The 14,129-nt window shown below is 45.6% G+C and overlaps 1 protein-coding gene across 1 annotated transcript in view; it reads left to right on the top strand.

Annotated features, from left to right (window-relative positions):
- The window catches only part of LOC145412518 (uncharacterized), a 491,890-nt gene that overhangs the window by 395,669 nt on the left and 82,092 nt on the right, over positions 1 to 14,129 (top strand). The window contains exons 37-38 of the mRNA XM_080282412.1: positions 90 to 6,661; positions 11,595 to 12,199. Of these exons, the coding sequence (XP_080138538.1) occupies positions 90 to 6,661; positions 11,595 to 12,199 (7,177 nt within the window). The remainder of the gene's footprint in view (positions 1 to 89; positions 6,662 to 11,594; positions 12,200 to 14,129) is intronic.

The raw sequence follows: 14,129 nt of genomic DNA, 5'->3' as shown, positions 1-14,129 counted from the left end.
TGGGAGAACTAATCAACATCATGCCCATTGAAGTGGGTACACTGTAGTGTGTGTTTATTTTTTTTAAACTTTGCTTTCTTCTGTTTCAGCTTTGTTACCTGTGCAGGCAGTTGGATCACGCGCCACTGTTCCCTCTTCTCCAGGGGCTGTCAGCATTAAAACACTTCCTCCACCTCCCCTTCCACCTGACAACCCACAGACTGAGGCTGAAAAACAACAGCAGGCTCAGTATGAGCACTGGTTGGGACAGCAGCATAGTCTCATAGTCACACAACAGCGATTATATGAAACTGAAATCACAAAGCTTCGTAAACAACGGAAAAGTCTGAACAGCCGACAGAGAACTCTAAAGAAAAACGGACAAGAACTTAATGAACATGACTCAAATGAGCTTGCACGGGTGCAAAGAGAAGTAGGTGCAATCCAGCGGCATCTAGAACAGTGCCGCAAATCATCCCGTCAGCATGCCATGCTTGTGCAGGAGTATAACAATAAAAAGAGAAATAGGCAGTCTCATATTATGAGTCCTCAAGGGGGTGTGATGAATACATCTCCTGGCACCATGATGTCTGGCTCATCTCCTCTTGGTCCAGCAGGCTCTTCTCCAATGCACTCCACACCTCAGAGTCCCCTCATGTCTCCTTCACCTTCATCTCAACCAGGAATGGGTCTTAGCCCCATGGTTCCATCACCACACACACCAGCAGCTTCACCAAATCCTACTATAGTACCTCAACATTCTCCACATGCCATGGTAGTGCCAGGCCCACTTCAATCGCCAGGAGAATCACCTTTCAGTCCTCAGACACGCATGCCATCACCAAGAGGGAGTTACCCTGATCAGGGGCCTCGCCCTACTTATCCAGGGGTTCCTCAGGGCATGACACACCACATGATTGCTCCCCAGATGAGAGTAAGAATGCCAGTGCATAGCCCTGGCACACAGACAGTGCAGCCTGGCCAGATTTCCCCACATATGATGGGGATGAGACCCACATACCCGCAGGGAGGAGTAATTATGCCTCAGAGCCAAGGAGCACCCATGATGATGCGTCACCAGTACCCACAGGGGGTCATGCCTCTTAGAAGAACATCAGGATCAGGTCCAGTCCCAAGTCCAGGTTCTACTGGGACCATACCAAGCCCGGGTGGGCCTGTTCCAAGCCCCCATGGTTGTGGAATGGCTATGAAACCAAGTCCAGTTCATAGTGGTTTGAAGAGTCCAGTACCATTGGCAAGTCCTAGTCCTGGTGGTCCAGTACAAAGTCCAGTCTCTGGTAATATGGCCATGAAGCCCAGCCCAGTCCATAGTGGCCTGAGGAGTCCAGTCCCTATGTCCAGTCCTCAGATGCGACCTCATAGTGTGGAGAATCCTAGCACTCCTCTAACTCCACGTAGTATGGGTGGGGAGACTGGTGGAACTCCTCAGACCCCACAGAGTGATTTAGGTGGAGGCAGTAGCAATGGGAGCCAGCAGCGGGACAGTCCTCACCATTCAGTGTCTACACCCACCAATGATGCAGTGCCCTCACCAGCCTCCACACCTTCCTCTATCCCAACACCATCAACAACACCTAGATCAGTTGGAGGAGGTGGAGGTGGAAATGGTAGTATGGCTCCATACCCACCATATCAAAGAATGTTTGGGTATTTCAAGCCAGGACTAAAGGGTGGAGCAGTGTTACGGAGTCGGTGGGGACACTTTAAGTTTGGTTTGAAGGGTGGAACTCCTCTTGAAGAAACAGAAAGCAACACTACTCCAGCCACCTCCAGTAGTGAAGTTGCTACATCTGTCTCAGCAGGCACCACCACTACCAGTAGCACTTCATCTCCATCTGTCATGGTAACAAGTGTACCAGCAACATCAGTGAAGAGTGAACCTGAGGGAGATGAAGGTCAGGAGGGTTTGGCTCATGTTCTCAGTGAGAGTATAAAAGGTCCAGTTGTGAGGATGCTAGGAGGGGCAGCACCACGGACAGGTCAGGTAGCTTATTCATCCCCAGGGATGGCCACCACCTCCATTGCACCTCAGCTGTCAGCCAGTGCAAACAAGGTAGTTGTTCCAGAACCAGCAAAATCCGAAATTCCACCATCTAGTCGTCATCAGGCTGTAATTGGCATTCCTGGTGGAGGTGCAATTCCTTCCCAAAACAACATGTATCCAAGTCATACAGTAGCAGTTGCACCTGGGATAAGAATGCCATCAATCAATGCCTCTGCCAACTATCCCTCATCCACTGTAGGCACTGGGGGCTTGGCAACCACAAGTAGTGGGATCCTTGGGGTATCTGGCACATCCATAAGTGGGAGTCTGGTGCCACCCCCAATAATGTCTGTCACTTCTGGGGCAGTCACAGCTAGTGCTACTGATAGTTCTAATGCTGTGGCTGTAAATCCAACACCGGATGTCTCAACACACAGCACCATTGTAAGCATTAATGACCAGGTAAGTGGTATCACCAGTGGACTTGCAAACTTTGTGAACAGTGCTAGCCTGCCTCTCAGTACTGTGTCTGCCATGACACACACCACTCCTTCTCTTGCCCGACCTCTCGTCAGTGTCCCTGTTCAACAAATTGGCATGCAGCAGCGACCAATCCTGCATACTTCAGGTGCCCCAACTGCAGCAACACAGCAACTCCGTACTCTGCCATCAATAGGACAACTGCAACCAGGAACAAGACCCTTCAGAACACAGCTGATGAGAGCACCAGTATCCCACCCAGGAGGACATGAAAATGATGGGCAGCAGGTAGTAACACAACAACATGTAATCCACCAGACCATAGGACAACCCGTTGGAGTTCTGGCCAGCAATGTACATCAGCCAGTTGGCCAGCAGACCTGGATACAAACCTCCAGTGGGACCATTCACCAAGGTGGTGTTGTGGTGCAAGGGGGAGTTAGAATGGTTGCTCAGCCCATGATGGTTCAGCAGACCATTGTGCGTGGTGGCAATGTTATGGTAAGACCTGGTGCTGGAGGGCAGGTGGCAGTCCAAGGGGGCGTTCGCATGATGATGATCCATGGAGGACAGCCAGTCCGTACTCCTTCCCCACCTGTCACCCGTCCAGCCATGATGCCTCCCCCAGCAGCTAAATCCCCTGCAGGACACTCTGCCAGTCCAGTTTCACGAGCATCTCCCGCACCATCCCCACTGTCCAATCAACCTTCACCTCATTCTCCCCAAGTTAAGGGTCACTCTCCACTGATACCCTCCCCAGCACCCAGCCCCCATGGCTCTCTCCCAATACCTCCAAATATGGTGAAAAGAGAGCCTGAGGAGGAACGGCAAGGAACCTGCAGCACCCCCAGTATCACTCAGCCAGGAGGCAACATTCCTAGCAGTCAGCAGCATCCCACCTCACAGCAGCACATGATTGTTACCGGAGTTTCTCTACAGTCAGCACCACATACCTCTGTTATGAACCAGCCACAAGCAATTGCACAAAGTACCTCCGGAGGCACTGTGCAGGTTAAAACCGAGGGAGTGAACGAAGGTATCAACAAAGACTCATCCAATGCATTGTTGAAACAGCTGTTAGAGAACACTGGGTGTGCTAGTTCTATGCAACAACCATCTCAAGGTCAGTTATTGCTCTTTAGATCATCTCAAGGAACTCTGCCTGTTCAGTCTTCTCACTTATCCCAGGTTGCGTCACAGGTACCTAACCCCACTCCAATAGTAATTCCTCGCACCCCTGCTCCAACCTCAGGAAATTTGGTACAAGCACAAGCACCAGTACTACAGACTACCAGCACTCCAGCAATGGTTCCCCAGAGCACCCAGGTCCAGCAGCAGCAGCCACAACAACATGCAGTTTTAACATCAGGGGGTCAGACAGCCTCCTTGCCACAGGTGGTACAGCGGCAAGTGGTGGTATCATCTGGCCCTCAGCCTGCACCCCAGGGACCAGGTACTCACACTGTAATATTGAGCCAGCAACCACATATGGTAGCTCACTCTGGCACCCATGTCAACCTTAGCCATGCCATGGTGCGTCCAGGCGTTCCCTACACTGGGCAGGGCCATCAAGTCCAATATACCTCATCACCACATCCACCTGGGCAGCAGGCAGGAGTGCGGCAGGTCACAACTCATCACATTACACATCCGGGAATGATCCCTTCTTCAGTGCATCATGTAGTTCAAGGTCAGCCTGGGGGACCCCACCATTCAGCCACTGTTACACACCCTACTCGACCCTTGGGGCACCCAGCTGGTCACATGGTGGTTCACCCTGGGGTTCGGCCACCACATGCAGGCCAGCAGCACCCTTTAAGTAATGCTCACTTGGTGGCAGGGTCACGGCTCCCCATTAATCCTTCCGTCATGAATGCAGCACCAACACCCTCTAGCATGGCAGATAGAGTGAACAGTGACCCTGGGTTGAAGACAGAGATGCGTGTGATGATCCCTGAGACAGTACTGGGTACTGGGAGCAGCACAGGAGAGCACACTCCAGAAATGACTACACCTAATGATGGCTCTGATTCACTGGACCATGAGGAATTAAAAAAGGCAAAAAAAAGAGCTCAGCAAGCCAGAAGGAAGAGTCAGAGTAAGGACACAAAGGTGCAGCCAGCCAAACGGGCACGCCAGGGATCCAGACTTGAGGAGGACTATGATGCCTATATAGACAGTGTGATGCAACAACTCAGGGCCATGCCACCACTCAGTATCATGGAGCCAGAAGTACCCAGAAACTTTAACCTTTGTCCTATATTTGGTAGTGGTGACCTTACAAAATTGGGTAGGAGAGATTACAATCACAGACAAGGAATTCTTGAAGGCACAGAAGGCCATGCGACACTGAAGAACATTCCTGATTATTATAACACTCAACCATTCGGAGATCAGTTGCCCATAGTGACTCCTGCTAAAACTGGACCAACTCAGAGAGGCTTCTACATTCATGAGTTTACACCACCTAAGATTGGATTACCACTGGATGAGTATCCAGGGGAAGTAGAGTCATCCATCCCTGGGGCGACTCGTCCTAATACCATTACCACTCCAACCAGGGAAGCAGATTCCCCAGACACAGTGCTCAGCTCATCTTCACCAGAATGTATTTTGCCCGAGTCTCCTGTACCATTCAAGGGTCTGAGGCTTGTGGACATGGATGAAGAGCCACATGAAGAACGTGACCGCTCCCTTTCCCCAGCCATCCCCCTTCTCATCCCCATCCCAATCAGACCTGGACAGCTGCCATTCCTTCCAGCAGTCTCCAAAGACAGCAAAGACACACCTGAGCTTGACAAGGAGAACATTGGTAGCCTGTCTAGTATTACCATGAAGAGCCGAGTGGGCCAGTCCCCAGCTCTTCCTCTAAAGGATATGGGTAATGTCACTGTCACTCTCACACTGTCATCTCAGGCTGGGGAGGATGTGTCTGGAGTCCTTCGTTCCCTTGCCAATCTCCTTAACATACCTCCACCCTTATCCTACCACATGGCTGACAGGTTAGAAACACCCAAGATAGCAAAGCTGTATCACCATAAACACCAGAAAGATGGTAAAGAACAAGTAGTGGACATCCAGAGCATTCTTAATGGGCAGGCTCGCTTCTGCCTACACTGTGACACAATTATCTCTAAAGACATTCTCAGTAAAAGTGTGTCTGATCTACCTTTCCTCAGCAAAGAAGAGTATCATAGTGTTGAAGAAGTGACTTTCTGTTCTCAGCAGTGTTATGTACAGTTTGCAGTGTCACATCGTATGACAGTTGAAGACAAAGGGAAAGTTGATGGGTCTGGCAGATTTGTGAAACGAAAAGGTTCATTTGGAGATGTCAGGGATCCGTCTCTTGCCTCTGATGACACTCTGCCAGATTGGACCAAAGAAGAAGATTTAGATGAGGTATTGCGAGTACCCCAGCTGGAGGATACTCTTTTAAGTCGTCCAAGCAAACACAAGCTTGAAGAAGAACCAGAACAGTATCCCAGACAAGCTGATGGGAAGCGTTTCCGTGGTCATAAGTACAAGTATTGGACCCCAAGTGCCCTACCTTTACCTGAGAATTATGAGAAACCTACATCAAAGGAGATGACCGATTTACTGTTTCGAATGGGTATCACATACAGGAAGCCACGGCTGAAAGACGATTCTCGACAATGCCTTCTGTGCAACCTGTATGGGGACTATGTGGCTGATGGACCGTCACGCCTCCTTAACTATGATGTTGACAAGTGGGTTCACCTCAACTGTGCTCTGTGGATAGAGGATGTATATGAGACCATGAATGGAGCTCTTATGAACCTGGATGTTGCATTAAAGAAAGTATCAGGTTGTGTGTGTGAACACTGTGAGCAGCCAGGGGCTTCTGTCAAATGCTTCAAAGTGCGCTGCAGCAAAATGTATCATCTGAATTGTGCAGTGAAGGAAGGCTGTACTTTTTACAAAGACAAGACTGTTTATTGTCAAGAGCACATCAACAAAGGAGAGAAAGACAACGAGTTATCTACACTGGCTGTATTTCGTCGGGTGTTTATTGACAGGGATGAGAACCGCCAAGTTGCTTCAGTGATGCATCATGCGGATCTCAGTTATGTGCTTAGGATTGGTTCCCTCATTCTTCTCAATATTGGACAGCTCCTCCCTCACCAGCTCCAGGCCTTTCACACACCATACTGTATCTACCCTGTTGGCTATCAGGTGGTGAGTAGATGACACTTTTACTAGATTAAATTAAATCTACTTGGTTTAAATTATGGAAGAATTTTATATAACCACAGTTGTTTTTTTTTTTTTTTTTTTTTTTTTTTTGATAGTATACAGTATACCACAGTTTTTGTCTGACTTTGAACCTCTTGAGGTATGAAGGTCTAAAATGGGACAAAACGTGTTTCACCTCAAATAAGCAGCTTCTCCAAATGTGGGTATAATCCTTCCATGTGAACAAGCCATGGTACTGTAATAGCATGACACATGGTTTAAATTAATGTATGCAATAATATTTTTCCATTATATTCTGTTTTTATTAATTTCAGTGATTGAATGCCACTGAGAGCTTTTATGAAGATAGTGAAACATGCAAAATGGTTGGTGGACATAAGCGAATGGTTCAAGACCAGTGTTGTTGTGAGCAAGGTTTTGTGATGTCCCCATGACAATTCAGTTTATATGTGGATGGGGTTTTGAGAGAGAGTAAAAACATGAGTATTGGAGTGAGGGATGGCATTAGTAATGAATGGGGAAGGATGGTGTATCCCAGATCTGCAGATGATGCAATGTTGCTTATAAATAGTGAACAAGAGCTTGGGAAACTGGTGTAAAGTTGTGTGGGTGTATGGGAGTGACATACCTTTAAGTAAACATAGGTGAGAGTCAAGTTTTGGTTGTTGAAAGAGATGATGACTCCCAGTGTGATGTTACAGTGAACAGAGACTTGTATTTGTTAGAGATTTTCAGTACCAGATTGAAGTGATAAAAAAGATAAGTTAATGTGCAATAGAAGTGGAAAATTGAGTGGCACAAGGAAGGAAAGTGGCAGGTTCTACAAAGGTCTTGGCAATTAGCAAAAGTCCGAGTGTGGTGGCTGCGAGAGGCTTGCATGAACGAGTTTTAGTATGTACTCCAACATACAGAGGGAGAGTATGGTGTGGCAAGAAAATGTAAAGTCAGGCCTAAGAGCAGTAGAAATGGGGCTGTAGAGGAATGTATGAGTATGTGGACTGCGGAGAGTGGATAGGATGAGGAATGTGATTCATGAAATTATGGTGGAAGGAAATCTGTGGACACAGAAATAAGGAGAGTGGGCTTAGATGACATGAGCATATGGAGAGAATGTCTGTGAACAGGGTGGTGAAAAGGGATCTGAGCAAGTTTGAAGGTGGGAGGAGGTACATATGTTAGGCCAAGAAGATGGTTAGATATGGTCAGTAAGTGTGTGAGAAAAAGAGCTATGGAAACTGATGGGGCTAGTGAACTGACAAGGGATTGATCTGGCTGGCTGAATTCTGTGCAGGAGAGTGTTTAGCCAGGGTTTGGCATGTCTTTTTGACTTGACAGTAGTAGTAATAGTAGTAGTTGTTCCCTAGGCAGTCCGGCCGAACAGCCCCGAGTCCCTTAGGAAGGTCATGGCCGAGACCAGGCTTTCCCACAGAGCTCTCAAAGAGTGTATGTTGTGTTGTTGGCGTAGGTGATAGTGTATAATGCAGTCTTCCATAATGTGCTTAATAGTATGGGGTGCTGTGTTGCATCCTGGACAGGCATCAGCGACGGAGTCATCCAGTCTCTTCTGGTAGCTTAAGAGAGCTGGATGGTGCCCACATCTCAGCCTGGCCAGGTGGACCCTGTCCTCACGAGGGAGATAGGATTCAGAAGGGTGGATGTCAAGAGGCCGTGCATGCAGCTGTGTGTTGTCTTTAAGTGACTGAATGGAGCGGCGAGTGATCTGAGTGTGGATATGCTTCTGGAAGCTGGGCTGAGGTGGACAAGGGGGGAGAGATGACAGTATCTGTGTATGGTATCATGTGCTGGGTGTTGTTTTGATGATCCTTGGTGTGGGTGGATGTGCTTCCATGTAATGTAGTGGATGTTGTGGGTTTGTGGAGGCTGCAGCAAGAAACTGGGTGCCTCTCATGTCTAGGTGATCCTTGACTTTGAGGATTTTGGTTTCTTGATGTAGGTGGTCTGTGGGTGTAGTAGCTGTGCAGCCTGTGATTATTTGTAGTGCCTTGTTCTGTGTGGTCAGTAGAGTGTTGTAATGTGTTTTGGTGAGGTTAGGAGCCCAGACAGGGTTTTCATAATTCATCACTGAACGTATGTATTGACTGTGGCGGTGGTTTCTTTGTTGTGTCCGAATGTTGTATGGGCAAGTGACCTCAAGGCATTGAGTCTTAGTGTTATTTTATTTTTAATGTTTTTGATGTGTTGTTTAAATGACACTGATATATTGTATGTTACACCAAGGATTTTGGGTGTGTGTGTGTGGTAGGGGACTGTTGTTTATAGTGAGGTGTGGGATATGACTGTGTTCTGCTGTCCAGTTTGTGAGAAGGGTCACTGTAGATTTGGCTGGGGCTATTTTGAGCCTGTTTGTGGTGAACTATTCGTGTAGTGTGATGAGGTAAGGTTGGATGATGTGTGCAGCTGTGTTTGCATTTTGGTGCATACATGTAAGTGTTATATCATCTACATAGGAAGCTATGTGCATCTGTTGTGTGTGGGGTGTGGGTATGTCATGCATGTATAGGTTAAAGAGTGTAGGGGAGAAAACACATCCTTGGGGGACACCGTTTGTGAAGTTTCTGTTAGAAGACTGACCGGCAAATGTTAAGTGTGCACAGCTGCCTGCTAAGTAGTTTACCAGCCATCTTTTTGTTATTGTGCATGTTTGTGTTGAGTATTTTGTTTGTGAGGTTGTGGCAGGGGATGTCATCAAAAGCTTTGCTGATGTCTAGTGTGATTAGGAGTGTTCTGTGTGGTGGCCTAGCTGAATTCATGGCATCAAAAACTCTCTGTGTAAGGTCTGTAAGAAGGGTGTTTGTGGAGTGTAGTGGCCTAAAGCCATGTTGTGATTGGGCTAGGGGAATGTGAGGTGTGATATGTTGTAGTACCAGTCATTCAGTGACTTCAGAGGGGATGCAGATGAGTGTGATGGGGTGGTGTGAGGGGCTAACGTGGGGTCTTTGTTGGGTTTAGGGATAGTGATGATAATGCCATGCTTCCAGATGTTGGTTATTATGTTATGTGAGTAGCTGTAGTTTTTTATATGTTGAGTGCTTGTATGCCTTGTGGTCCAAGGTGTTTAAGGTGAATGTTGCTTATGTTGTCTGGTCCACAGGCAGGTGAGTGCTTAAGGTTGTTAATGATGTGACTTGACAGTTGTTGGATTGACTCTCAGATAGGTGAATGTGAAGCTATGTATGTAACAAGTTTCAACCCATCAGGTGGAACCAGGATTCCAGGGACTTAAATGCTGAGTGAATGGATGTATTGCCCATGCAGCTGGGTAAATTTTGTTTAGTATCCCTTTTTATTTTTATTTTTATTTTTTTATTTTTTAAAGCTCTGGACCCTACCTCACCCCATCGTAGATGGGAAGGGAGGTCTGGATGATGATGATTTATTTATTTATTTGACTATTTATGTTATTTATTTATTTATTTGCAACAGCTGCAGCAGTCTCAGAATACCATTGTAATGTATGTTATGTCTGTGCCAGTCATTATAGATAGATAGGTTGATTGATAGAGCTAGATGGATAGGTAACAACAGTGGGTACAGTCACACACCCATGTCTCACTCCCACACTAATGCAGAATCTCCTATTTACATTGCATGTTACTATGTACATCAGTATAATCCATAAGTAGTTCACAGTTCTTACATGGTTTCTTCACTGCCTGCCTTATCCACACCTTCCCAGTCAACCTGGAAACTTTTGTCACTCACTGTGTATTCTAACATCTGCCTCACTGATTCTCATTTTACTCATCCATATACCTTTCATATAACACACAACAGAGTTATTTGAAGACAATTTCTGTACTTTCTATAACCACCTTTTTTTTTGCACATACAGGTACATGCATTTGCATCCTTCTTCCACAAGACTAGTACAGCTCCACTCATTTAGGTTTTCTAACATAAAACTCAAACATTTTGTTCCATTCTGTCCATGACATTTTATAATTTCTGCACATACCTTATTATAACCAAGTTCCTACCCGTTCTTCAGCTTCCCCCCCCCCGAGATCCACGAAATCCAGTCATTTCCTACCACTCCTCCAATCATTGCCATTCATCGTGTTTTCAAAATAGTCTTTCTATTTGCTCACTGTTTCAGCTACTGTACATATATTAGCATTGTTTCATTTTCATCCTTTGCGTTTTTGTTTTTATTTTACGTAAATGTCTACTTTTTTGCACCTCTTACCAAAATAGTTTCTGATTTTCTGAGTTTTATATTCATTGTTTTATCTAGGCCAATATGGTGCTTACCTTTTTTCCTTTCACTTCTTGAACTATCTACAGTATCTATGTATCTATCGCCAGATGCTTTAATCCTGTATGAGGTGGCCACAAACAAATCGCCTCCATGTCGCCCTGTCTCCTGCTATTTCACTGCCCAGCTCCCTGCTCACCCCCCCCCCTCTCATGTACCTCTCCACTCCATCCCTCATCGTGGTAGGTGAGGGCACCCATCATCCACCCACTTAGTGTAGTGGGACTCTGTTTTTAAGGTAGCTCTACAATGAGTGGCAATCCAGATGATTTCCTGTAAACCAGGAAATCATTGACAACACTGGGTGTTAACCTTATAACTAACCAACACGTGTTCCCTACGTGACAACGAGTGGGTTGGCAGAGGGTTAGTGGCCCTCCCCGGAAAACAACTACCTAAAAATGCAAACAAGAAGCCTCGGACTTCATCTTTACATATTTCTTACACTGAGTATAATTTCTCTTTCTTTCATATAAGCTCCTTTTTGCATCCACCCCAGCCACTTTTTCATTTTGTCTTACACTGCACCTTCAGCTTGCACATCCCACATAGCTGCTTATCATGATGTAAAAAATTGTGTCTTTGTCTTAACAGATCAATAAGTTTGAAGCACTGATTTATGTTTATGGCATTTTTCAGATTAGGTATTATTGGAGCATGCGTCGGCTACACAAGAGGTGTGCATATGAGTGCTCCATTCATGACAATGAAGGTCAGCCTGAGTTTCGTATAGTTGTGAAAGAAGATGGACATGAAGACCACACATTCATTAGCTGTTCCCCTAAAGGAGCTTGGAATAAGGTATTGGAGCCACTGGCAGAGCTGCGGCAGAAGGCAGATGTGGTACGACTTTTCCCGCAATACATCAGCGGAGAAGACCTTTTTGGTCTTACCGAGCCTGCCATAGTTAGAATTTTGGAGTCTCTGCCTGGTATTGACACGCTTGCTGACTACAATTTCAAATATGGGCGCAATCCACTGTTTGAGTTACCACTGGCAGTGAACCCTAGTGGGTGTGCTCGAGCAGAGCCATTTACCAAGCTGCACTTGAAAAGATATCATGGGATCCGCACTAGTGCTGGATCTGTCCGCACCACCAGCAATTGCCGTGCTGCTGCCAGTGTTGCTAACCTTACGATGGCCTACGACCCCTTTGTGCCATACAGCAAGTTACATATACATTCTCGCTCATCCCAGTACAAGAAGATGAAAAATGAATGGAGGAGTTCTGTCTACTTAGCCAGGTCAGTGTTAGTTTGTCAGTACATTTTCATTATAATGATGGAGAGAATTTTATGTCAGATATTACTAGTGCAGCTGTACTTCATTGTAGTTTCTTAAGAAATACAAGCTTGGGGTTTGAGTTAAGGACAATAGGCTGATCACTGCATTGAAAGACACAACCATACATATCAGCAGCAGTTAAACATCCTTGGAGTGACATATGGCATCAGACTGACCTTCAAGTACCATGTACAAGACATACAGAGGTGTTGTATCCCTAAACTCAGTACACTTATGGTAACTACAGGACCAAGCTTTGGGCAACAAAAGGAAGCACATTCTGTACACTACAAAAAGTACATTAGATCATCAGTGACATGTCTCCCCAGCATGGGCTCCCATCCTGTCTAATACTCACTACAACTACATGCAGCCCATACAGAACAAGAACAATGCTCAGTGCATCACCAATGGCTGTGCTAAAACCATTCCCACAGCTTACTTACACTCTGAAAATAAAGTCCTCCCTGTCAGTGACTACCTTGATGTAAGAGGCACACAGTTCCATGTAGCAGCCTGTGTCGGTACACAACACTGCTGTCATTACACAGCAAGAGACATACAACACATCAAGCACATAAAACAATCACCACACAAACATTTTCGAACCTATTACAACAATATCCCACTTCCAGATACTCCAGCACTAGCAATGACGAAATGCTAACATACTGTATTACACAGTATTACAAGCCCTCCCCCCCTCTTCACATCCACCCATCACAGTTGTTTTTAAAATGAGATGATCACGTTCATCTAGTTAGGCTAAGAGGAGGACATCACGCAGTCTTCCTCAGCCACCAAGTTATATTTGGTTTACGTGGAATCACATGACATGTGCCTAGCATGTAGAACAGCCCCACACGTCATAACACACATGCAATGGATCATTGCCCACCACATGCCACACTAAGATGTAGACTAACCATCAGCAGTGTAAGGAACCTTTGGGACATCCTCTTATGGACAGTTATTTCCTTGCAGTTGACGGGTCTGCTCAATAAGACGGACAGAGCTTGAGCAACAGTAGTAATAAAAGCCAAAGCATTTGCTTGCGAATGCTTATTGCCTGCCATCAATAAAAAATTAAATTAGAACAGTAATCCCCTGGCAGTCGGAGGCATATCATCGCAGCTTCACCAAAACTGGAAAAAAAGTATTAGGATTTTCCAATTTACTCCTTCCAAGTTAAATACCATGCTTGCATTCAGAAGCCTGAAGTTGGGTATTATGTTGGTGAACATCACTGAGTATAACAAGCCTGCAAAGTATTTCTAATAGTTACCCTTTAAATAGGCATTCTCTTCATTGAGGGTATGATGGAAAATGGTGAATAATGGAAGGCTAAAAGAAAAATTTAGAAGGCATTTTTCTTGCAAAATCCTTTGGTAGTTGGAGGCGTATCATCGTAGCTTCTACAAAATTAATAACAAATAAACCATATACCCAGGATACTGCCTGCAAAGTTTGGATACAATTTACCCATTTGATTTTGAGATATTTCGGTAACAGCTACACACACACACACACACACACACACACACACACACACACACACACACACACACACACACACACACAGGTAATTACATCATCACTTTGCTGAGTGGACAATAACAATGGCAACCACAGCCAGTTTACTAAAAGCTCCTTTTCTTTGGAGTGAAAGTTGAGAATTGGTAACATTTGATTTTGACTTTGTAGATGAATTACAGAGATATTTTGGTAACAGCCAGACACAGACACAGGTGATTACATTATCACTTTGCTTGGTGAGTAAAACAATGACAGCCACAAACAGTTTACCAAAAGCTCCTTTTCCGTGGAGTGAACGTTCAGAATTGTTAACATTTTATATTGATTTTGTCCTGTACACCAGGAAACCATTTA

This window comes from Coenobita brevimanus, chromosome 93, assembly GCF_032717465.1.
Source record: "Coenobita brevimanus isolate Jiangsu-jjx chromosome 93, ASM3271746v2, whole genome shotgun sequence".
NCBI classification, from domain to species: Eukaryota; Metazoa; Arthropoda; class Malacostraca; order Decapoda; family Coenobitidae; genus Coenobita; species Coenobita brevimanus.
Note: the sequence above shows the minus strand (reverse complement) of the source record. Positions and strands in the feature narration are given on the sequence as shown.